The sequence below is a fragment of the Nothoprocta perdicaria genome, unplaced genomic scaffold (assembly GCF_003342845.1).
Source record: "Nothoprocta perdicaria isolate Ctin4 unplaced genomic scaffold, notPer1 scaffold_11, whole genome shotgun sequence".
Taxonomy (NCBI): domain Eukaryota; kingdom Metazoa; phylum Chordata; class Aves; order Tinamiformes; family Tinamidae; genus Nothoprocta; species Nothoprocta perdicaria.
Window position 1 is genome coordinate 5,674,927 of NW_020454205.1, and position 23,429 is coordinate 5,698,355.

General features: G+C 42.5%; 1 protein-coding gene across 1 annotated transcript in view; it reads right to left on the minus strand.

The window, feature by feature from the left end:
- ERBB4 (erb-b2 receptor tyrosine kinase 4) overlaps positions 1-23,429 on the minus strand; it is a 230,684-nt gene that overhangs the window by 108,811 nt on the left and 98,444 nt on the right. The window contains 10 exon segments of the mRNA XM_026048458.1: positions 67-221; positions 1,890-1,983; positions 3,554-3,686; positions 8,808-9,007; positions 10,537-10,627; positions 12,236-12,309; positions 15,697-15,823; positions 16,892-17,005; positions 18,414-18,555; positions 21,777-21,895. Of these exon segments, the coding sequence (XP_025904243.1) occupies positions 67-221; positions 1,890-1,983; positions 3,554-3,686; positions 8,808-9,007; positions 10,537-10,627; positions 12,236-12,309; positions 15,697-15,823; positions 16,892-17,005; positions 18,414-18,555; positions 21,777-21,895 (1,249 nt within the window).

The window sequence follows — 23,429 nt, forward strand, 5'->3', positions numbered from 1 at the left end:
CAAAAAAAAAAACCCACACACAATAGCAGTGACTAGAAGGCTCGAGTTCACAGAATTCGCACTTACCCTTGGGTGCAGTTTGGGTGACAAGGATGGCACTCGCGATCCTCATCGGCATACTTGAAAATGAAGCTGTTTGCTCCCTGCAAGCCATCAGGGCATTTTTCCACACAATTTGGACCATCCTTGAAATGAAAGCACTTTGTGCAGTGGTCGGGCCCCTGGAGAGCATGGGGGAAAAGCAGTTCATTCAAGTTACTCTGTCTTTTAGTGCAGGTCTCAGACCGCCCCTCTTTCGGTGCAGTTACTAGAAATGACTTGCCCCCTTTAATCTAGCAGAGAAATTTATTTCTGCCCTGCTCAATACTGAATATTATTTGCAAAGCAACTGCAATGGCCTCTCAGTGGGACTCATGAGCTTTGCACCCCTGAATTTTCTACTACGTCCTGCCTGGGGCGTGGGCCACAGCAGTACTAACGAGGTGCAGGGAGACAAGGCTGCTAAGAGCTATGCACCAGGGCTCCTGGAGAACTTAAAATGAAAAGCAGGAAGGTTCATCCCCATTTGAGGAAGAACTTCTTGACTGTGAGGGTGAAGGAGCCCTGGCACAGGCTGCCCAGGGAGGTTGTGGAGGCTCCTTCTCTGGAGGTCTTCAAAACCTGCCTGGATGCCGCCCTGTACCCCGTGCTCTGGGTGTCCCTAATGGAGCAGGGGTTGGACTAGATGATCTCTAGAGGTCCCTTCCAACCTCAACCATTCTGTGAGTCTGTGAACATACAAAAGCTGTGCAGACAAGCTAGTGGAGCCAGCCAGACCTGGTGCTCAGTTTCAATAAAGGTCTTAAGATACTGCATCTGTGAGACCTGCCACGAATTCAAAACTCCCTCACAGGCCAAAAACTTGCAAGTTTAGCTTCTTGTTTCCTAAGGCACTGCAGGTAACACAAAAGAGGAGAATGCTCATCTGCGTATTTCTTTTTAATGCAGCAATTACATCACAAAAATAAGGGAATAAATTACAGGTCAAATTGTCTCAGTGACCAACAAAAGCTCAAAACACACAGAACCACAGAATGTTTTGAGGTTGGAAGAGGCCTCTAGAGATCATCTAGTCCAACCGCCTGCTCCAGCAGGGACACCCCCAACTCAGCATTGTGTAGGACATTTTCTGCTTTTTATCGTAGCAAACTACAAAAGACCAGAAGACAGAGGCAACTTCTCTCTGTCCCATGAAAGATCAACAATCTCTGAAACAAAATTCATCGGTCCCTTATAAAGGCAATAACCATGGCCAACATCAATTTCAGGATGCAAGCAAGAAATTCCCTATCAAAAGAGACTAAAGGCTAATCTAAGTAGAAAAAAAAAACCCACAATTGCTCAAGGTTGCTGAGAGATTGAGACAAATCTCTGCACTTTTTGGAATAAAGGTAATGGAAATAGTAGGAGAATGGGACTGAATTGATTATTATGAATATATAAAAACAAAGATAAAGCAAGTCACTCATAGCACAACTGAACACTATCTGTCATTTAAAAATGAAAGATGAAAGCAGTCAAAGCAATATAGGATGCAGCATACATACAGGAAATAAGCAATTTTGTGTGTCTGCACCAGTAAAGCACTAACAGAGTTCAGGAAAGAAAAGGATACTACATTTAAAATCATTTTCTTAAGGAACATGACCCAGGGAAACTCTCAGCAGCAGTTTAACACAATTCTGCCCCCACCCCAGTGTGCATATGTAAGCTTTATATGTACTTCTTTATATATAATTTCTGCTTTTGTCCACGTTCCCTTTCAATGGCCACTCTAATCCCATAAATAGAGACTTGCTGTGCTTCAGCAACCTTAACTTGTCCCACAACACAGCCCACATTGTTCTTACCGGCCCATAGCACGTGATCATATTATCTTCCATCTTTTCACACTGGGGATCACACTCCACGCAGACAGAACCATTCGCAAACTCTCGAAATTCCCTGGGGAAAGATTTTGCAGACAGGTTAGGAGAAAGCCAAAATTGAGGCGGCAACAGCTAAAATGGCTGGCTCTTCACCTGGTCAAAATCATTTCAGCTGAGGTCACTTCTTTTAATGGCATCATGCTGATGACCATGCCATGATCAGCTGCTTTAGACCAGCTGGAAAGTTGGCCCCATCAGCAGCAGCACTGCTCACAAGCAAGTAAAGCAGAAGGTATTATGCTTGACAATATCAAACTATTGAGATTTTTTTTTCCTCCTCATTCTTTAAGAAGTAGGGACCTGATTTACAGGAGGAAATTACTCCTTTCTTTTTTTTGTATCTGTGGAATCATCACTCTGAGCTCAAACTCAGGGAGCCAAGTGGTGTACGAGAGACATCATCATCAGACAGAAAAGCAGTACAAAAATACTGATCACAGTTTTCTCTCTGTTTTGTTAAGTCTGTTAAGTCATTTGAAAACTCCATTCTCCAAAAAGGTCTTAAGTGTTTTACAGATTCAGTCATTTGCTTTAGATACCTGCAAGAAACTATCAGCCAAGCTATCTTTTTCATTTTAAACTGCTTTACTTCCTATTTTAATTCATTAGCTAATCTCTGGTGTGAAGTTGTGAGATCTTCCTGACTCAACTCATCCCACCATCCTCTAGGATGAAACGAAGTGACATCTGAACAGATCTTCCCTTAACTGGAGGGAGCCTACACAGCTAGCTCAGACTGCCACCTAAGCCTTAGGATCAATACCATCTTGATGCATTAAACACTGCAGCTACACTATCTCTGTAAGGGATGAATGTCTGTGCTTGCTTAACTCATGCCTCAAAATTTGGGGGTACAAGGTGGCTTTTAAGCATGTAAAACTGTGCTCTCTGACAAGGTTTGGGATGCATCCTCCTGAAAAAAGAACTTGGAGCATTTTCAAGTACTCATGACAGTTCTTTCATTACTCTCTCCATAATTTCTTCTGCAACTAACATAAGCTGTTCAGCTTTATTTTGTGTCCTAAGAGACTTGGCCAGTTTTGTCTGTGGTATGTGGGTCTTCCCCTGCTCCATTCCCTAGAAAAGATGGTGCAGGTACCTCGGTGGGAGTGGGAAAGGAGGGAGGAACTCAATTTATTTTTATTATATGCAGCTGTGTATGAACAAACAGTGTTTTATGAAAACAAGAGAGAGTTTCCTTCTTTTCTCCCTGTTTGGAGATTTTATTTTTTATCATATGCCTAAATCTAAGTTAAATGAAGGCACAAAACTTTATGCTATTCTGAACAGGGGTATCAATATTCAAACGGTGCAAACAGGGTTTTATTTTCAGAACTCTTGAGCTAAAACAAATTCTCTCCATGTTTAGGAATGCAAAAGCTGCAACAAACTTGTGATATCACCTGCAACTTTCGGGGGCAGAATACTAGCAAAACTCCTCTACCTAAGTTCAGTTTTTGAAATGCTTATACTTATTCCAGAGCGCATTTTACTTCAAATCAGTCACACTGCCAATGAAACAAATTTCTGCTTAACGAACAACACAATCAGCATCGTGAGGGAAAAGTGCAGGGGCAGCATCTCACCCGTCGTAGAGGTTGCAGGAGTCTATGCAGGTCCTGCCCCTGATGAAGCGCTTGCAGGAGAGGCACTGGTCGGGCCCCGGGCCCCAGCAGCCGTCGCTCGAGCACAGCTCGTTACACACCATCCCATCGGCAGCTGCGGACACAGGAGACACCGTCAGGAAAGTCCCCCCAAATCCGAGGGGGAAGCATTTCATCCAGCACCCGAAACACAGGACAATTCCCTCAAATGAAAGGATGAGAAAATCCCTCTAAGGCAGCCTAAGCCTTGCACAGAGAAGAGGTAGCGAAATCCCACTTAGATTCCAATTATGAATGTTTGCATGATTCCTCTAATCTCCTCGTTCTCGTGGAGGGTTAAAGGCCTCCAACCTTGACAGCCCTGAGGACATTAGAGAATTTCAGGCTCCGGGAGGGGAACACATCCTCTGACTTCATCATTGTTCCTCAGCAGCAGCGGGTCGTTCTCTTACTCTACCCAATGAACTGTATTCTCAAATCAGGTTAAGAATAAGATTACCAGAACTATTCAGCGCTGAACGCTTAACAATAAAGCTCTGATTAGGGAAGCAATGAGAAGCCAACATCAAGTGTTACTGAGTCCATTACACCTGAAAATGTCATCAGAGAAACAATGCTCAGAAATTAAAGTTTTTCCTTGTTTGAAACTGGCTATTTTGCAATTGGTAGAAATGATTCTAGAGAGCAGGCTAAAGGACACACAGATACAGTACATGGTATAGCACAATATGTCACAGAAAAAGAACTTGAATGGAATGAGTTTGGCAACGGGAAGCCATGCCCCACAAAGGAAAAAGCAAGTCCTGTGAAGCAGCCACATAGACAAGGGCGATCTGTTCCAGACAAGGTGCTTTGCATGGGATAACGTGGACGAGGAGGCGGCGGGAACAGAGCTAACTTTGTGCATAGACTAGTGGGCTCCCCGCTGCCAGCTACAAGTCATTAACAAAACATTAACATCAGCCTTTTGCAAAATGCCAGGTCAACAGGCAGTGGCTGGAAAAGCTGATCAAATGTTGAGATTTTGTTCAACTGCTGTAGAGAATATAGAAACAAACCGGGAAATCATCATCTCACCACTGCAGAAATGCACTGGGTGCTCACAGCTTGAGCACTACCTGCAGTTCTGGCCTGTTCCTTTTGGAAAGGATATAGTAGAATGAGGAAAAGGTGTGATAGTGTAACAGGTTTAATCAAAACTATAGAGAGGTTTCTGTATAAGGAGCAAAGAAAGTAGCAGCCCTAAGAAATGGGTAAGGAACAACACGATAAAGATCCCTGCAGCCACGAACAGCAAGAAGATGATGTGCTCAAGGAGAACCATTTGTTGCTTCTTTCAAGTCCTTCACGTATGGAGATACAGAAGCCTGAGAAGGTTTTTTCTTCATTCAAAGCATAGCTCAAGCTGCAGATGTAACATGTAACGGATGTAATCTCATGCAACAGATCAAGAAAATACTGAGTTCTAGCAGCTAAGAGGCACAAAGCCTTCCTAACTCATAGAAGAGTTAACAGGAGGAGCAGGAGAGCAGGAAGCATCTCCTGCTCTCTAGCACGTGTTTTAGCCCTGGTTAGTCTGTGCTACAGGGCATAACTTTAATGTCCCCAGTCAGAAACCTCACATGCCCCATTAGGAAGCCACTGAGTATCCGTCACAGGAGCCTATCGTACCGTGCTGCTTCCTACAGAGATTCTCTCTTCAACTGCTCCTTAATCACCTCTTTTCATCACAGGACACGGTTTGATGTGCACAATCATCAAACACATCTTCTGATCTGCACAGCACGTGGGGCTCTGCCCTCTGCTGCTGGCTACACAGCATCTCCTGCACCTCTCGCCCTGCTCCATGATGGGGGCTTTCCTTTGATAGGTGCCACTTATCCTGTCCTTCCTCCCACTGCCAGCCCCTTTTGACCACTGAGTTTATTATACAACACTTCTTAGGGGAGAAAAATACATGAGTGCATTCAGGGCACATTTACAGGCTTCCCTTTTCTAGCCCATGCAACAAGGAGGCAGGAGGGAAACGTCTCCATTTCTTTTGCTTTGCACCTGGACGTTTCGACTTCTCACAACTGAGGATGGCAGCTCTGCATTTACTTGTTCCTTGTCCTTCCCAGAACATTTTCATTATTCAGTCCCGCGAAAGGGCACTTCACCTTTCCATCTTTCCAGGCAGCCTGAGAACTAATAAAAGGCTTGATGTTCTCCAGCCTCAGCAGCAGACCTGCTCGCCAGCTTTGCTCGCGACCCGCACGCGCTGCTCCTGCAACACCTCTCATTTTGCACAGTCCGAGCGCTGCTTTATTCAATACAGTGCCACAAACAAGCTGGGATGTGAAAAGTCTGCATACCTGTCTCTTAGCAAGGCTGGAAGGCTAGGTATTTTTTCTTTTATATCACATTTTCTTATTGACAACACCTAGAAAGCACTCAGAAGTACTTCCCTTTCCTGCTTTTGTCCAAATGCACAAGTCAGCTACAGGCAAATACAATTTCAGAGTAACTCCAGGTGGCTGTCTAATTTCTGCTAGAATGCAGGAACACCAGGTTCATCGATACCATCCTAACCATAACCCCAACCTCCTCAGCAGCTCCTTGCCTTTGCCTCTGACCAAACTTCTCATAAGTAGAAGGAACTGCAGAGTTTGCTATTGCAAAGAGCTGTGTCACACATCAACAACACAAGGTTTCCTTTGGCACCTATTTCAGACAAACCATTTATATCTCAGTCTCACACTGCCTTTGTAAGGTACAGTTCAGGAGAGGCACTGGCTGGGGGTTAAAAAGCAGGTTTTCCTCGTCTCATATTCCCTGCCCGGGAGCAAGTTCTGTGGGATCCAACTGGTTGTCTTTGAGGCAAGCCCAGCTGTGCCGGGGGATTCAGGGCAGACTCCAGCACTTCAGGCCTGGCCCTGGCCAACCCCTTCACCTCATCCAGCCTTCTGACAGGCTCCCCAAATAGGGGCAATCTCTCTTCATTTCTGATCCCAAGAACAAGGTAGTTCTTCATTTTACACAGCTGGTCATCAAAAGGCAGTTTCCTATTTGCTTGCTCACTTTGCTTTTTAACTTGAAACTTTGGGTTTTTTTAACTAGTGATTTGTTTTTCTTTGCAGGTATCAGTTGTTAGGATACTCGAGGGTCAGAATTTCTTCCTGTGCACACAGCATTACACTGAAATACTCCCGCAAATAGCGAGGATTCCTCTCTTACAAGACAGTCCAGTGAGTGAATCTCATGTAAATGCAAAGAAAATCATGATTACACTATTGAAATCTATCCAACACAGGGCCTACAGTGTATGAAAAAAAGCAATACACTTTTTTTTTTAAATAGAAGATCACTATTTCATTCTCCTTATTACTAAGTCATAGCAATGTTTTCATAAATGAATCTTAGCAAAGGAGTGATTTTTTTGACAACTTACAAAATCTCTTCTTAATTACAGGGGAGATAAAGAAATGTTTCCATTTTAGATGTATTATTTGGCATTTTAATGGACTGAAAACGCTCTGAAGCTCTAGTGTTTCACAGGGCTGTGCGTGGAAGGAGCAAACAATATTGCTTTTGATTGGGTCTCACTGAGAGTTTCAGAACAAGTGCTCATTCTCTATTAATGGGGTCACACAGGTTAGAAGCAGAAAGGCTCAATGTGCTTCCACAAACTAGATGGAACACAAGAAAATTAGCTATCTTAAAAAAAAAAAAAAAAAAGAAAAATTACTGTTTGGTTATTTACTTATGGGCCTGATCCAAAGCTCCTTGAACTCAATAAAAAGCTCCCGCAGACTTCAATTAGCTTTGCATCAAGCCTGATAATGAGTGCCATCATTTATTCAAGCTGTTAATTGGTGGCTAAATTGATACAATTCATAAAGATCACATTTAAACAACCTTTGCCTAGAAGGGTTTCACTGTACACCGCGGTCGCCTCTAAACCTGAAAGGTGTATTTAAATAAGTTTGCAGAGAACAGCATTTTTTCTAATTTAGTGCATACTCCTATATAACACGAGCCATCTTTGATGCTGTGCCATTAAGAAAAAAACCTGCACTGGGGAAAAGTAAGTGAATTGCTCACTTCAACATAGAGGTGAATGGTGAAATATAACAACCAGAGCACAACCACTACCTAGTAACTTGTCAGTCCTTCACTGTGCATTAGTAATATTCATTATGTAGAAAGTTTTCTGCAAAAGCTGTATGTAATACTGCAGTTTATAGGACTAGAGAATTTAGGCATGCCTCAGGTGAGAGTTGCGTGCACTGTATTTAGGTAAGTGCTCTGCAATTCACTTCCACTAGAGCTAACCAGCTTGAAGATGCTCATTTGGCACCTGAACCTCTCCTGCACAGCCTCTGGGGATACAATCAGAATGGGCTACAGGAACAGGGGCTGCTGAAGCCCCAACTTGTCCTTGCACCAGCCCTTGCAACCCACCTGTGAGTGCAGTGTGACCTAAGGGCTCTCGTGGGGTCTGTGTTCCCCTCAGCTCCTGGCTGGTCGTCACTGCTGCCCTTCCGAGGTGCTCGGCCTCGGGGAGCCCCTTCCTTTGGCAAGCCCAGCTCAGACACGGACCCTCCTACCCCTCACGTGTGTGCCAAAGGCACACGGCTTCAGCCCGATTCCAGGATAACTGAGCAGCTTAGACAGCTGCACACAAAGTCTGCTCTTGGATACCGTGATCTTACCTCAGGTAGCGCCACGCAGGCTTTCCAGAAAGACAATCAGCCCCAACTAAAAGTCTGCTAGTCATTTTGCTGGATGCGTCAAGGAGGGAAAGGAGCTCAGTGACTAAGAACATTCCCCAAACTGACCTCTCTAAAACAGAGGGGCTGCTCCAGTGAAGCAGGACAGACAAAGTCCAAGGTGCTAGTCTCATATGCAGGAGAAGGGGGTTCCACACGACACTCGCTGCCTATTTATTGCCTTCAGAATTCCTATTTGTGAAACTGGATTTCTAACACTAGGAGGTTCAAATCAGTGTAAAGGAGCAGGGCTCGCTCTCCTCAACCTTTCATTAGTCGCCTACAGCTCTAACAAGAGGCAGACCGGGCCAAACCCAAAAGATTCTGCAAACCATCATCGTGCTGCTGCTGCCCATGGAGCTCAGGCAGTGACAGCAGCAACATTCCTGACCTGCTCTCTGCACTGGATCCCTTTAGTCATTACAGCCTTTTTTGCACTAGGGAGTCCATCCCAGAACAAGAAAGATGCACTGGGCAGTACGTACTGCAGTTCTCCGCTTTTTTATTCCGATGAATCACCGTCTTCTGACTGGGCGTGCTGAAGAGGCTGGTCCAGTTGACAGTGTGGTAGTAACACAAATTGCTGTTGTCGGTTATGTAGATGTTGCCAGCACTGATTTGCTTCAGGGACTGAAACTGCAAAGAGGTAATGCCTTGCTGCTTTAGGATGAGCAAAGACAGGCCGCTGTCATAAGAACAAAAGAGAACAGGAATTATTGCCACAAGGTGGAATTTATTACAGATGGCTGGGAATTTCCCACTAGAACGATTTTCAAATGGCAAGATGACCTTTCCTGCAAAACTGAAATTTGGTCAAACTGCTTTTATTTTGGTGTGATAAAAATGATAATTCAAGTATTATATGAGCCAACACACATTGTTTTATTGCCTAGAAAATTATGAGCCTTGTGAGAATTGCAATAATACAAGCTGTGATGCTCAACACTAGGCCAAATGGGTCAGAGCTACTACCAAGTCACACAAAGTTCCATTTCACGCATTTTACTGCTTTTTTAATCAAGTGCTGTTGTAAAAACTGAAGAAAATACAGAACGGGTTTTTTCTTTTCTTCTTTTTTAGAAGACTGAATTAATACTCTGACAGTTTATAAGCTAAGGACAAAATGGACAAAGTCCTGTGTAGTATGTCAAAGCCTTTTGTCAGGCATCACATTAATGTCATTTATAGTAATATAAGAAGAAATGGCTATTTCCAAGGAAAGTCTTTGAGTCCACTTCCTACAATTCATTTTTCTATTATTGCACTACATGGTTATCTTTGCTCATCAAAAGAATAGTAAGTGATTGTCTGTGTAATATGGAAATGACTGCATGTATTTAATGACTGAGAATTAGGGAAGCCAATATCCAGTTTCTGGGCATCCTTTAAGTTATTATATTAAATGATTATAATTGTTTTCCAGCTGTTCTTAATAACAACTGCCATTTCCCAACAGCATCCCGGGCTGTAATTCAAGCTCACAGCTATACATAATCTGCCCGGGCTGTTGTTTAAGATGTCAGCAGAATCCCATGACTAATTGCCTCCATTTCCATAATCGGGAGCCAGGGGTTGCTGCATGCATCACGTAGATACCTTGAGGCTCTCCCCCATTATTTCTCACTGTATTTGCTTCTCTCCCAAAACAACTCATCTATATCAGCTTTTATACCAAAACATCACTTGCAGGAAGGCAAATACAGAGCTAATGCAGGCTTCAAGTGCAAAGTACTTCAGGGAGCTCAGTGATCTCCCTTGTAGGTGTTTCTAAGGCTTCCTCTGACCACATTCCTCTATGGACACACGAGTCTGCTCTTTGAATCAGAATTTTTCAATGAATGCTACAACCTGCCAGATAATGGGGCTAAGCTCTTTTTTCTTTTGAAGTTATATTTCACATTCTGAAAGTATTTTAATGTTGAGGGCAGATTATGACAAGTTAGAATACTACCATAAAAAGTACTTTTTGGGCTATGAGTTCATGGTTACAAAGTGAACCAAGAAATTTGACTTTTTTAAATTGCTATATTCAGAAATTACTACTATTACAAAGGAAGGACTAAGAACACAAAAATATTGTTAACCAATTCTTTGGTAACAGAGAAGGCAAACGAATGCCTTAGGATCACACTTAGGATGTTGCATTCTGTGGTACTAAATAGAGAACGCTAATAACCCTGCAAAACAATTTCAGAAATAGAGAGCACACCTTACCTATACAGAGCTCTTCCTCCAATAGTTACCAGGTTTGAAAACACTCTGAAATCTGTCATATTCTCAGGCCATGACTGTATGTTCAAATACCCTGAAGGAGAAAAACAGACATATGAGTGTGCATTATTTCAGCCATTCAGTCTTTTTTATCACATACATGCATTAGGGCCAGGCTTAGCCTTTAACCTGAAGACTGTGCTTGTTTGGGAAAAAGCAGCAAGCAGATAATGAGTGCTGCAGAGTTTCTTTGAATTCATCAGCCTGCTCAGCTCTGTCTCCTCCAGGAAAGCAAAGAAGGATTATAGCTCTGTTACAGAGGCAACCTCTGCACTAGCCCACTCTCAACATCAGTAACTAGGGCAAATCTGAGCCCAGGCTGAAAATTCACAGGGCCTCCCAGCCCCTTCTGAACCAGAACGGGAGCCAGAATGAAGATTTGGCCAAGTTTAGAACAGGAGTTTTAAGATATGTTAGGCACTTGGGACAAAAATTGAGAAATCTGTTCTGAGGCATCAAAAATAAAAGAATCTTGTTTAAACAAAGAACTCGCATCCACTTGTGGATGTGTCTGAGGACTGTTCTTGACTGAAGAGCATTCTTATGCACAAGTATTAAGGGGAACTATTTGTTTTGTTTTACACAGGCATCTCCATAGCACCATTCTCCATGCCTTTATTTAAATACAGGACTTCAATGCGGCGCATCCTTCAGCCTATGGGTAGTTCCACTGAAGTATTAGAGCTAAGACTGTCAATTAGATGATGTGCTCAAAGAATAAAATCATTATAGATAACAGGTGCCAAATCATCTCTGACATTAATTAGCGAGAGATTCAGAGCTTATTTTCATTTTTATGATCCCACTCTCACTGAAATCATTCTGGTGGTTGACGGACGAGGAACATCTTCAGAAAGCTGAAAAAAGTGGGAGTGAACTCACTACAAATGCCAAGCACTGGCAGGGATCTGCTGCAGTGGACAAAGATTTTTTGGGGTGTACAAATAGGTTCTTTTTTATTTCCCAATCAGCAATTAAATGAGAACTCAAACTTGTTAGGATCGTCCCTCCTATGCCCCAAATGCTGAAACAACAGAAAACTACAGGCAAACTGTCAGTAAGCACAGACTTCTGGCTAAGTGATCGCACTGAAATGTCACAGGAGATGGGAGGAGCTCCAATCTCGCATAAACTTTTTTTTAAAATTACATAAACTAGATTTGCAGCAGCATCTGCTGTCAGACTGAAAGAAGTAACTGTAAAAACAGAGCCCCTTGTTTTCTGTCAGGCCAACACAAGTAGCTGCAAAAACAGACTGGCTTGTCTTTTTTCCAAGGCCTTTTTCAAAAGCTTTCAAGTGAAGATGATGGCTTCTCACATTACCCCATTTTCCTCCCTAGCTGCTCCTTGCCCCTCGCCCCACTTTGCTGCTATCTCCCACTTAACAGGAAGGTCTTGGTTTTCCGACACTTAAGTGCAAGCCTCCCATGTGTAAGGGGCATTCTGTACTCAGGGGAGTAAAGGCAACACATTCGTGAATAAAATCAGGTATTGAAGGTGTTGAGTACTAAGCTTCTATTGAATTTCCTGCACAGTTTAAAGAAAAAAGCATCCTGTGTTCTTCAAAAAAAGTCAACAATGTCCAGCATGACTGCAAAACGAGAAAGAGTTCAGAATATACGGCATCAGAAGCGTGTGTTACCTGTTATCTCTCTCACTGTTTGGAAGATATTTAATTTCTCTGGATTGATTGCAGCAATTGTGTGATACGGGTCCCTGGAGGATTAAAAGAACAAAATGTGATGTTCTGAATAGGAAAGGGGGAAAAAAAGGCAGGTTCACAAAGCTACATCACATGGAGCAGCACTTGGAGGGTCACCACTTTGCTCCCAGTTAGCACATGCCCCTGAGGATGTTCCAGTTTCTTCAGACCATTGATCTGCAGAATCTGCACCTAACTTCTTCCAAGACATCCTCCTGGGAAACGATGGTGCTCAGTATCTTTGAGGATCAGACCATTAATATTTTAGTAAATATTTATGCTTGTGGAAAACTGATGGATTCTGAACAACCATGGATGATATCCCTAAGGAAAAGATACTCATTTTTTTTCCCCAAGACTAGCTTAAAGGGCTCAGCTGCAATACCCTATAACTAGGGCTTACAAACAGCTGCTAAAACAAGCAGCGAGCTATAAGCAAAACAAAGTAACAGCAAGCCAACAGTCCTTAACATATGACATTAGAAAGGTACAATTTTAATAAAGTGTTGAGTAGGGACCATAAAGAGTACAGATCCTTCCAAGTCTCTCAAGTTGGTAATAAGAGAACAGAAATGCCTCCATTAAACATTAAAATCTCTAATTATAAGAACCTGATGCTGACCTTAATTTTGAGAGTGCCACCATTTAGCAAACATTTTTAATTGAAAGGAGTACAGAAGATTCTCCTTGCGAACATCCACTATAGGCAAATATACTATGGTATCTTAAGATTAAACACTCTGAAAATAAAAATACATGTGTAAGCCCCTTGAGCAGTCAACACGGATGATATAGCCATTTCGCCAGCATACACCACTGCAGAAGAATGCAGTCATCTACTACCATTCTCACAAGCAGAGCCAGATTTTTCAATATTTCTCAGCAGAACAGGCACAGCCGAATTTCACAGCCCCCAAGAATGAGAGTTTCAGCCGCACCTGAAGCTGGGGACGGACAAGGACGGGGAAGACGACAGTCCTTGAACTACAGCTCTCCTGGGTATATCCCACCACTTCACCGGCAGCCACAGCTCGGCTTTTTTGGACCTAAAAAGGTCCTTTAGGACCTTAGGATCTACGGCAAATGGGCGAGAGAAGACTGCATCCCATCTAGGGAAGCCTACTCATTTTCCAGCTGGTGCATTTTTTTGTCTCTGTTTCAGGCGGCAGGTGTGCAGCTTAATGAAGACGGCTCCATGCATGCAGTTCAGAGAGTGCTACCTTAAAAGAATTAATATTACTGATTCACCAAAACACCTAGGCCAGGCTTCACCTTTGCTTCGCTTCAGGACACTAATTAAAGTCCCTAAGGAGCCTCATCGCTCCAGCCTCCCTCCATCGTTAGGGCACAGAGAGGGACATCACCCGAGGGCCCACCTTGGGTGGGCACCCACCATCTGAACGCTGCTCTGAAGATGCTTGTCACTGATGTGGAATATTGCTCTGCTCCTCACACACCCCTCAGCTCCAGGGCTAATTTTAGACTGTCTGGATCCTATCCCAGAATTGTAGCCATATCTACATGTGGAAGGCCACACACCAACTTCAGCAGCTTGGCCATGGCTCAAGCATGACACAAGCAAAAGCCTATAGAAACAAAATGGTTATATACTTGGTACATAAGCTATTATAAGTAACTGTGCCTCTAAAAAAGGCTAATTTTGTAAATATACTGTGATAAATGAAAGGAGAGCTGGGCTCAATTCCTCAGGAAAGGGAAGGATCACATGCAAATGGAATTATTGCGGGATCAAGTGCAATTGCAGAGTCACCAGTCAAAACACAAACATCCACTCTTAGCATCTTTTACTCAAGTTCCTCTCAGCCAACACAAAACACCTTCCAGTTCCCCACGTAACACTGGTCTATAAATCCCTAGATTGCAAAATGTTGAAAGGTCCTGTTTTTAAAAGCTCATATTCACTCTGAGTGTATGAATTCATGCCAGGAGTTCATTAAGAGTGCAAGCATAAACATGCATTAATGTTCTTATTACTATTATTTTTAAATCTAATTTCTATAATACAACTTATTTTCAAAGTATAATAGTAATCTTAAACAAAAAGCTGTCCCACAAATATACAATTATTTTAATCAGCTCTCAAATATCCTTCTCTTTTTAACAATATATTCAGTTTCTGAGGAATAATTTAACAGATACTTAAGACTGGAGTTATTTTTGTCATTAAGAATGACAGACTAAGCGTTAGATAGTTCCAGCTTAAGTGTCCTGAGCTTATACTGTTATAAGTGTAAAAAAATATTTCAACACTCTGCTTTATAAGCCCATATTTTAGATTGAGAGTAATATATTTTTATTCCACACTGGTTTTGCCAAGACTTTTCCCTTTAATTTAGGTTAGATTTATTAAGGCTACTCGTCTCATAATGTTGCAATTAGTTTGCATTATTATTGCAACTAATGCCTAGTACTAAAAATTACATTTTGCTTAATGCACCAAAAATCCACCCAGACTGCTCACGTTACCCAACCACTTGTGCTGCATTCACCGACCTCCTTCCTGCAACGTGATGTTTGGGACATTTACAGCCCGCTTCCCGGGAGCACCTGAGCAGGTCAGGGAGCAGGAAGGCCTCGGTGCCACCTCCTGCATGACATTTCCAGCTTCCACAAGTCCGAAGCAGCATTCCTGAAACCATCCTAATTAAAGCCCTTCTCCCTTCCTGTGCTTTACCCTAATCGTTCATGCTGCGCTCCGTGCTCAACGGGAGACATAATAAACATGAAATATTTGCTATCTGGTTAGCTTATCTTCCCTCCGAGAGAGAACTTGTAGGAACTTTCAAACACATGTTCTATATTCCCACATCTTCAATTACGATTAAGATTTATTCATTACACTGACATATTTAAGTCAAAATACTGCTTCTAAATAAACACCTAGTTTTGCAGATCTCTGCAACTGAAATTTGAACACGTACTTCAAAGAACTGTGTACTGCTAGGTGCAAAGAGGAGAGGGCAGCACTGCTGCACGTGCATGCAGGGACGGTCCCCCAGACCATGGCAATTTCCTGTCAGATAAGGAGCTCTGTCCACTTTCTGCACACTACACCATTGGTGACAGGAAATTTAACACAAAAACTAATGGAAGGTAACTTTTTTTCTCTTTTCTAATCAAGACATTACCAAAGACCTCGAAGTAAACACAAATACCAGCTATGTTTTCTGCTTCCAGAATGATCTACCTCATCCTTTTTCTTTTCACAGCAATCAAATTATAAGAAGCAGGCTAACAGTATTCCTTCACAACAAAAGGCAAAAACTAATTTATCCTGGATGTACCGTTCAGTGAACGAAGCCTGCAGGCACAATTAAGAGGTGGACTCAATCAGCTTCAGCTGGCACCATGACACAGCATCTTAAAATTCTGCCACTTACCCGTGAATGCCAGTAACGAGAAAGATAAGGTTGCCATTGATCTTGGTGCAGTTTATGAACTTGTCAATGTTGCTGGAATCCACCGTCTGGGCTGACACCAAACTTCCTGTGCCAATGCCATCACAAGCTGCCAGAACAAGGAGCTTGTGTTAACGACTATGAAAAGCAATTACCGAATCAAAAACATGCTGGCCTTTGAGAAACCAATCTTCATTTCCTCCATAGCTAAAGCAAGAGCAATGTGTTAAAAAGACACTCCTAACTCATATTCTCGAACAAGTATGTGCAGATTTTTAAAGCAAACAGTTTGCTTGGGTGCTGGGTACCTGCCACAGGCTGGTATAACAGACCACGATGTTTCACGCTGGATCCAAACACAGTTCTGAACTCCACGAATTCCCACTCAAGCCAGCTGCAGCAGATATTCGATGCCTGAGCTCAGGGCAGGCTGGCTGTATCATTTGTGTGCGCACTGCTCACTGCAGAAACTGAGAGGTCCTAACATTGCTAACCCCCAGGCCACCTTCAGTGAGATGGACCTGTGAATTTAACCACTCACAAGCCAAAAAGCAATGAAACAAAAAGAAAAGTGGGTTGCTTCCAAGACCTTCAAATCGGAGGGAGAAAGTCTCTGTAAGAGACCTTTATATATTTTAGTCTTAACAGAACAACTGCATAAACATTGTCTATCCTCACACATTTAGAAAAGTAGAAGATTCTGGGAAAACAGAGATGCTGCCAGAGAACAGAAGAAATAAATGGAGACCTAATGTTACAGAGACAAGCTGAGACACCTCCTTTCAGAGGGGCAAAGGAGAGCTCCAACATGCCTGGAGGAAATGCTGACCATTAAAATAGTTTAATAAAGAATCCTTTTGCATTTCTCTAAAATTGAAGGAGAGAACACCCTCTCTCATATTTCTAAAGCAAAAGTGTATGTTTTTGATTATATTACCCTTGCAACTTAATAAATATTCATTGCCCTCTGTTTAAGAATACACTTCACATGCAGGTTACACAGCTGAAAGCTCTGTGGCTATCCAAAGGCAGTGAATATCAAATATTGTAAAATTTATTCTTGGAGGATATTTAATGCCAAAGTAACAGTGGTTTACTCCACAAAAAAAAAAAAAAAAAAAAAAAAAAAAAAAAAGTAGACTACACTGAGGAAAAGCTTTGCTAAAGCACTGCCTACCTTTAGGGCAGATGTCAGTGCAGGGCTTGCACATCTTTATACCATTTTCTTCAACCTCCATCTTGGAGCTTGGACAGGCACGAACACAAGAGCTTGAATCTACCACGAAGTTGTCTGAAAAAGCAGAAAATACTGACTGAAGGTGACCTGCAGTAATACTGGGACACGTGTTCTTGGCTTCTCTGTCAGTTTGTACTACTATTTGCTTCAGCACTTCCACGGTAACGTTTCACGTCAACGTTTTCAAAAGCATTTAAATAGGAAAATTAGGCATGTCTTTCTGCTGACCTACAAACCCACGAATGGTCAGTCCCCATGCCCCTCCACGACTGATAGGTTTTATTATCAAAGATATTAGAGGTCACAGCAAGTAGAAATAGCAAATTAAATAGAAATGGAAACATGCGGGATATATATTATAGAAATAGAAAAATAGACCACAATGTTCTACCCTCTTTCACAGATATACAAATATATACATCTGGGATACAGTACTGCAGAAGGTTATGACAATTATTTCCTTTTTGCCTTATAAAACAATAGCCAGAGGGGATTTACACTGATCCTACCTGATGGAAAGCTTAACAATGACAAGAAGGTTTAAACCAAGAAAAAGGCCCTTTAATGAAATATTAAGGTAAAGAATCTCATCCCTTAAGTAACACATGGTATCATCAATTTGGTAAAATATTTTATCTTGCTTAAAAGAGTCCCAAATCCAACCTTTATTCAAGGAAGAACAGGCTTTGATAGTCACAGACGAAACTCTACTGTCAATCTGAACTTCTCCATAGGGATTCCAAATTTGGATTTTGCTTTAGGATCAATTACGGTTCTATTGGTTGTAAATTACCCTTTCTTTTTTATATGTAATTTGTCTATGGAGTAATTATACACACTACCACTACAAACCTCGTTGGCTTTGAAAGCGGGGCAGGAACACTGCCTCCTTTATTCTGTATCTTAGCTGACACTACAACATTGAAGTCTGTGACAATGAGCACACTAAACACAATTTTGGGTTGTCTTCTGGCTGAGTGTCTCAGGAGTGTGTATTGTGAATACCTAAGTGTTTAATCTTGTTTTAATTCCTGCCCGTTTTTCAAGATAAAAATCTCACCTCCTTCTCTTGCCACAGCAATTTTATTCTGGAGTTTTAAGACCGTTTTGTTGCTATTACTGCAGGGTTTTCCCTCACCAAGAGAGAACTGCTCAAAAAATGGTTATGTCAACTTTTTAAAACCACTGCTATTCCAAACTAAGGAAAGAGCAGGAGCATCATGAAAGCATTCGGAGCCAACTGTGTACTGTTATTTTTCTGAAGCAGGATTTTAAAAATCTTTTTACAATGTCAGTATTTAATATAGCTTCTGCATGACTTTAACAGGCGTAACATGTTTGAAGTCCTAAGTGGCGATCAAAGACATAAATGCAGCAAGTGGCTGACAGGCAAAACAGAAAGCGAGTGAATGCTCCCCCCTATTAAAATAAAATGAAAAGGGCCGGGGCCAGGAGCACTTACGTGGGCACTTCTTGACACAGAAGGCTCCGTAGGTGTACTTGGCATTGTGGTTGTGCTCCAGCTGGAAGGTGGTGGGATTGTACACGAACGTCTGGGGACACTGGGTGACACATGCTCCGCTGTCGTTGAAATTCATGCAGGCCTGCAGGGCAGGGGAGGAAAAAAAGGAGAAAGAGACAAAAGAAACAAAACAAGAGAGACTCACATTACACTGCGGTTTCCAAGTTTCCTTAGCTTAACAGAGTCTTGATTGTTCAGAAACTGCTCAGAAGTAGCAACGATGAGGAATGGGCTACATGGCTTTCTAACCTTCATTTTTGCCTATTTGAGTTTCTTGCTAGGACCTTGGCAAATACATGGCACATTAAAGGGAGCCCACAGAGACCCCTTAATCTGAAAGACCATTCAGTGTTAGCACACTTTCTACAAAAACATAACAAAACTGTAATTTGTTTCATAACTATTGTTACTACCAGCAATCAACTAATTCACGACTCGATAGGGCAATCTAAAACCGCCAAGAGTGAACAGCTATTTATCATAGTCAGTCTAAACAAATGCTAATGACTTGTTCTTTAGACATCCAACCTTTTGATTTCTTACAGCGTGAGTCCATAGTCCAGCTGAAAACTGAAATTCCCAATTAGAAAGCCAGGGGGATAAGAGCTTCTTTTGAGCTAGCACAGGAGGGGGTCATTTCCCTAAGTGGCACGTTTAACAAGGTCAGTTGCTTCACACACTGGGAAGAGAAAAATAGGACTTTGTATCACTTAGCATTCAAGCTCAGCCACCCGCAGCTGACAGAGGACAGGGCCCTGACAAATGAAGAGGCAAGTGTGTGGATAAAGAGAGTAATGGTATGCAGGGGAAATAATTGACTATGCAAGGTTGATAATTAGTAACAGGAGGGGAAAAAAAAAAAAAAGCACTGATTTTGACATTCCTTATCACCACACATCGTGTCTATGGTTATAACCACAATTTATAAAAACTATAGGGAGAAAATTCACAAACAGTAAATAGTGTCAAATTCCACATGCATATGAAAGCGGTTGCTTGGCTTGGATCCCTCTAGCATTTTAAGCAACCGTGGCTCCTGGATTCTGCTTCCCCATTAACTCATCTTCCGGATGCCAGGTTGCTTTTTAAAGTTTGAGTCTAGGGATGGCTCCTTCCGATCCCTTTCAAGGATTCAGAAACAGGCAGGTGGTTCTGGCCCGCTGAGGAGTCAGCACGCATACCAACCAGCCCTCTGCCCCTACCACCTAGGTAGGGCTGCAGGGAGCTGCCAAAGAAATGCCCTGCTTTTCCTAACAGATCTCATCCCCATGCAGATCATGGCTGTACCCGAGCGGTCTGAGCGAGGTAGCTTAGTTGTCATGTCAGAAGATTACAGAAAGGAGAGAGTAATAATGTAACCAGGAGAGGAAATATTTGCTGCTGAGAGGGACAAACAGGGAGCCCTGAGATAAAGCCACTATCTCACAGTGCGTACTAGCCTGCGTGACCCTCTGAGCTTGCAGGTAAGCCACACTGATCCTGCCTTTTTGGTGCTTTAGAAGGAATCACAAAAACTAGCTGTTTCTCACAGCTCCGGGATTATAAATACAGCCAGTTATTCCTTTCTAAGAATTGAATGGGAAGTCCTCTCTGTGAATAGGAGTTGTCGTTTCTCTGGTTTCACTGGGCATTAGATCAGGCCCTGCTGTGCATTTCAAGCTTTAGATCCAGACTGGTTTTGAATCCGAGATGAGACCATCTCTAAAACTTGGCTTTGCCACGTTTGCTTGCAGTTCAGTCAGAACGGAACTACTGTCCTGCTTTTGGGACTGAATACACAAATGACTCTACAGCAACACATGCAGAAAGGATGAATCTTATCTAGAAATATTAGAACCGTATTCACAGCAGGATATTATTAAAGCCTGCCATTATACGCTAAAGGATTTTTTAGTGCGTCATAAATTCTACTTTTGCTTATTAATAAATACTAATTTAGCTTGTTTCCTCAAGACATTTTCCATATCTTCCACAGTCCTTGCACGTACTCTATCATGCACAGGACGCCTCTCATGATGGATCAGCAAATGCACACTCAAAACAAAGCACATCATGGACACATTACTCAGGGATGGCACTTTGCAGGAACAGTCCATCCAGAAGGATCAGGAATTTTTACTATTTAGCACTTCATATGCATCCCTAATTGCCTCACTGATGTATGCAAACTTCTAGCATTTGCTGCTAAATGCTGCTACTATGGGAATGAAGGCACAGAGGTATAGGTGGGAAGAAATTAAGCTGTCTCTTTTAGCTAAAAACCAACCACTTTTTTTTTACAGTCTAAAGGGTTACACTTTTTACCCAGCGTGTAGTAAGCAAGTAATAACTAGTCCTGAAAATTGCTGACCCCCTGCTGAATTTCTTTTACATTGCTCTAGGGCCAGGAGTAAATGAGAATAAGAGTCCTGAGTGTTGCCCTGCTGTATCTGAACAAACATGCTAGCATGGGCTTTAGCCCATGCATCCCCATAACTGCCACAGTTCAGAAAATAGAACTCATTTTCTTGTAGGCTGCAGTAGTACAGCACTCACACTTGGAATACCATGTTCTAAGATGAACTTGGAAAATACAGGTTCAATACCTCAGCTTTCAGCACGTTCCTCTACTGCTATATGGGAACAGTAACCGCTAGCAAAGCTCGAGTACAGGGTGATGAGCTATACATTTTGCAAAAAAAAAAAAAAGAAAGGGGGGCAAGTCTGCTGGCTTTTTTACAAGTAACCTACTACCAACAAGATAAATTCAGCTACAAGTATGTATTTTTCAGGAAAAAGTTAGCTGTCTTCTCTCTCTTCATCTAAAATGTATTTGAGGCAGGGTTTATTGGAAACTACTTCCATCGCCACTGAAAAGCATCAGCAGCAGCAAAGGTGATTTTAAATCAAGCCTGGCAGCAACACAAACACCTTTCACAGACACTGTATTCCTGACTTTCAAACAAAAAAGCACACAGGGTAGTAATAAAGTCATACCCAAATGCAGTACTAAATACTTTCAAAAATTCCCTATCACCTCTAAAAGTTAACTTTGGAGAGTAAAAGATACTAATCAGAGAGATTAGCATATTAATGGTTCCCAATCTGTATTTGTAAATCTTATAAATCTGTTAATGGATAATACTGAAGAGATAAGTAATGTTTATATAACATGAAAAATACTGAATGATAAAATTTGCAGACAAAATCCAGGAGGATACACTCAAAATATTAAAAGGGATCGAAACAGTGGATTTCATGGATTAAAGCATAGGAATCTGCTCTGTACTGGCTGGGAAGAAGAGGGGGAGGTCTCTCACGTACAAAGCAATCGGTGTCTTTAGGCCCGGAGCAGCCTCCAGCGCATTCCCGGTGGCAGCAGTCACTGACGTAGGGCCCGTAGCACCGGCCGTCGCACTGCTCCGCACACACTGTCTTCGTTACTAGGAGGAGGCAGGAAAAATCAGCGTGTCAGCATCACGAGAAACAAGGAGAGCGCTCCCCGACTGCACCCTGATGGAAACCACACAAGGCATAATACATATTTTAAAATAAACAGTATATTGAATCAGCTGTAATGGGTTGAAGCGTTCAGCAACATGTCTAAGTTCATTGAGGATTTGGATATTTTTGCAGATGCATTCTTTAAATATTTACACATAAATGCATATAAATATACACATGCACCCACAATCTTTTGACTTTTCTGTGAATTCATAGTATTGTTCTGTACAAGCCCTTGCAAGGAAGAATCCCAGCCCACAGCAGCAACGTTTCACACACAAGCTACACACAGGGGTATCTTCATACAGAAGTAATGTTGATATCTCTGAGCACCCCTCTTTATGGATAGAAACCTACAAGTGTCCATTCCCTTTGGAAGAATTACAGCTCTGAACCGCCTGGTCGCAGGCTCTAGCCTTTATCTTCACCTTGAGGGAAAATAATTTAGTATTTTCCAGACTATGCACACCACTCACAGCACGTCAGGAAGGGCCGTCAGCTGTATTTTGATTAGTGGCAGGGACATCACGCTTTTACAATTAACCTTTACCAATTATTTTGGTCACAGTATTTCACTGATCTATGGAAAACATTTTTCAGGAGGTCAGGGAAGGCAAAAAGTCCTCCAAGTTTCTCCCCAACATGAGGTGGGCTCCTTCTATGAGCACCTGCCAGCAAGAATCCCCTGCACCACCAATTACTGCAGAAATTTCAGGAATGCCCAAGCACCTCGATAGTCTGGTTGTTTATTTAGGAGATGATAACGTAAATAAGCACCAGTAATAACCTAACGTTAACATCTAAGCCGCCCCACACTGCACGTGCTCAGTGCCGCCCGCTGGAACCTTCCAGAAGGGTCCAGCTCAGGGCAGGTCACTTCAGGGATGCCTCGCTAAAAGCCACATGTTATGGCACAATTTGTATTATTAATTTATTTAGGTGCTCCAGTTAGAGGCCGAGGGCCTAGGGACAGGCTTCAGATTGATCCAATTTACACTAGAAAAAAAAAATAAAAGAGGAAGAGGGGCGGACATGAGCCATGCAAACCAGAAGGTGCTGTGGAGTGGGGAACGTTGCCCTGGCGGCAACGCAATTTCAACCTGAAAAAGTGAGGCTGCACGAGGCCCTGGGCCTCCTCCACTGCTGCCTCCCCCAAAAGTGAGGAAAAGCGAAGCAAATTCCCCACGTGGGAGAAGGCAGCAGCCCCGTCCCGGCCACACAAGCCCCGCTAAGCCGGAGCACATGGATAAAGCGGGAGGCACGGCCGTGTTGTGGGCTCAGGGCTGCTCTTTTCAGGGAGCCGAGATCTGTATATTTGGGGATTACACGTTCCTTTCCAGCTGTGCCGCAGATAATAGTGCTTCCCACGGCTACCCAGTTTATAAACAGCCGTAGGAAACGAGCTCCAGCAACAGCAATGGGCTTAAGCGATTCACCGAGATCTTTACAGCCGTTTTCACACTATTAGGACAA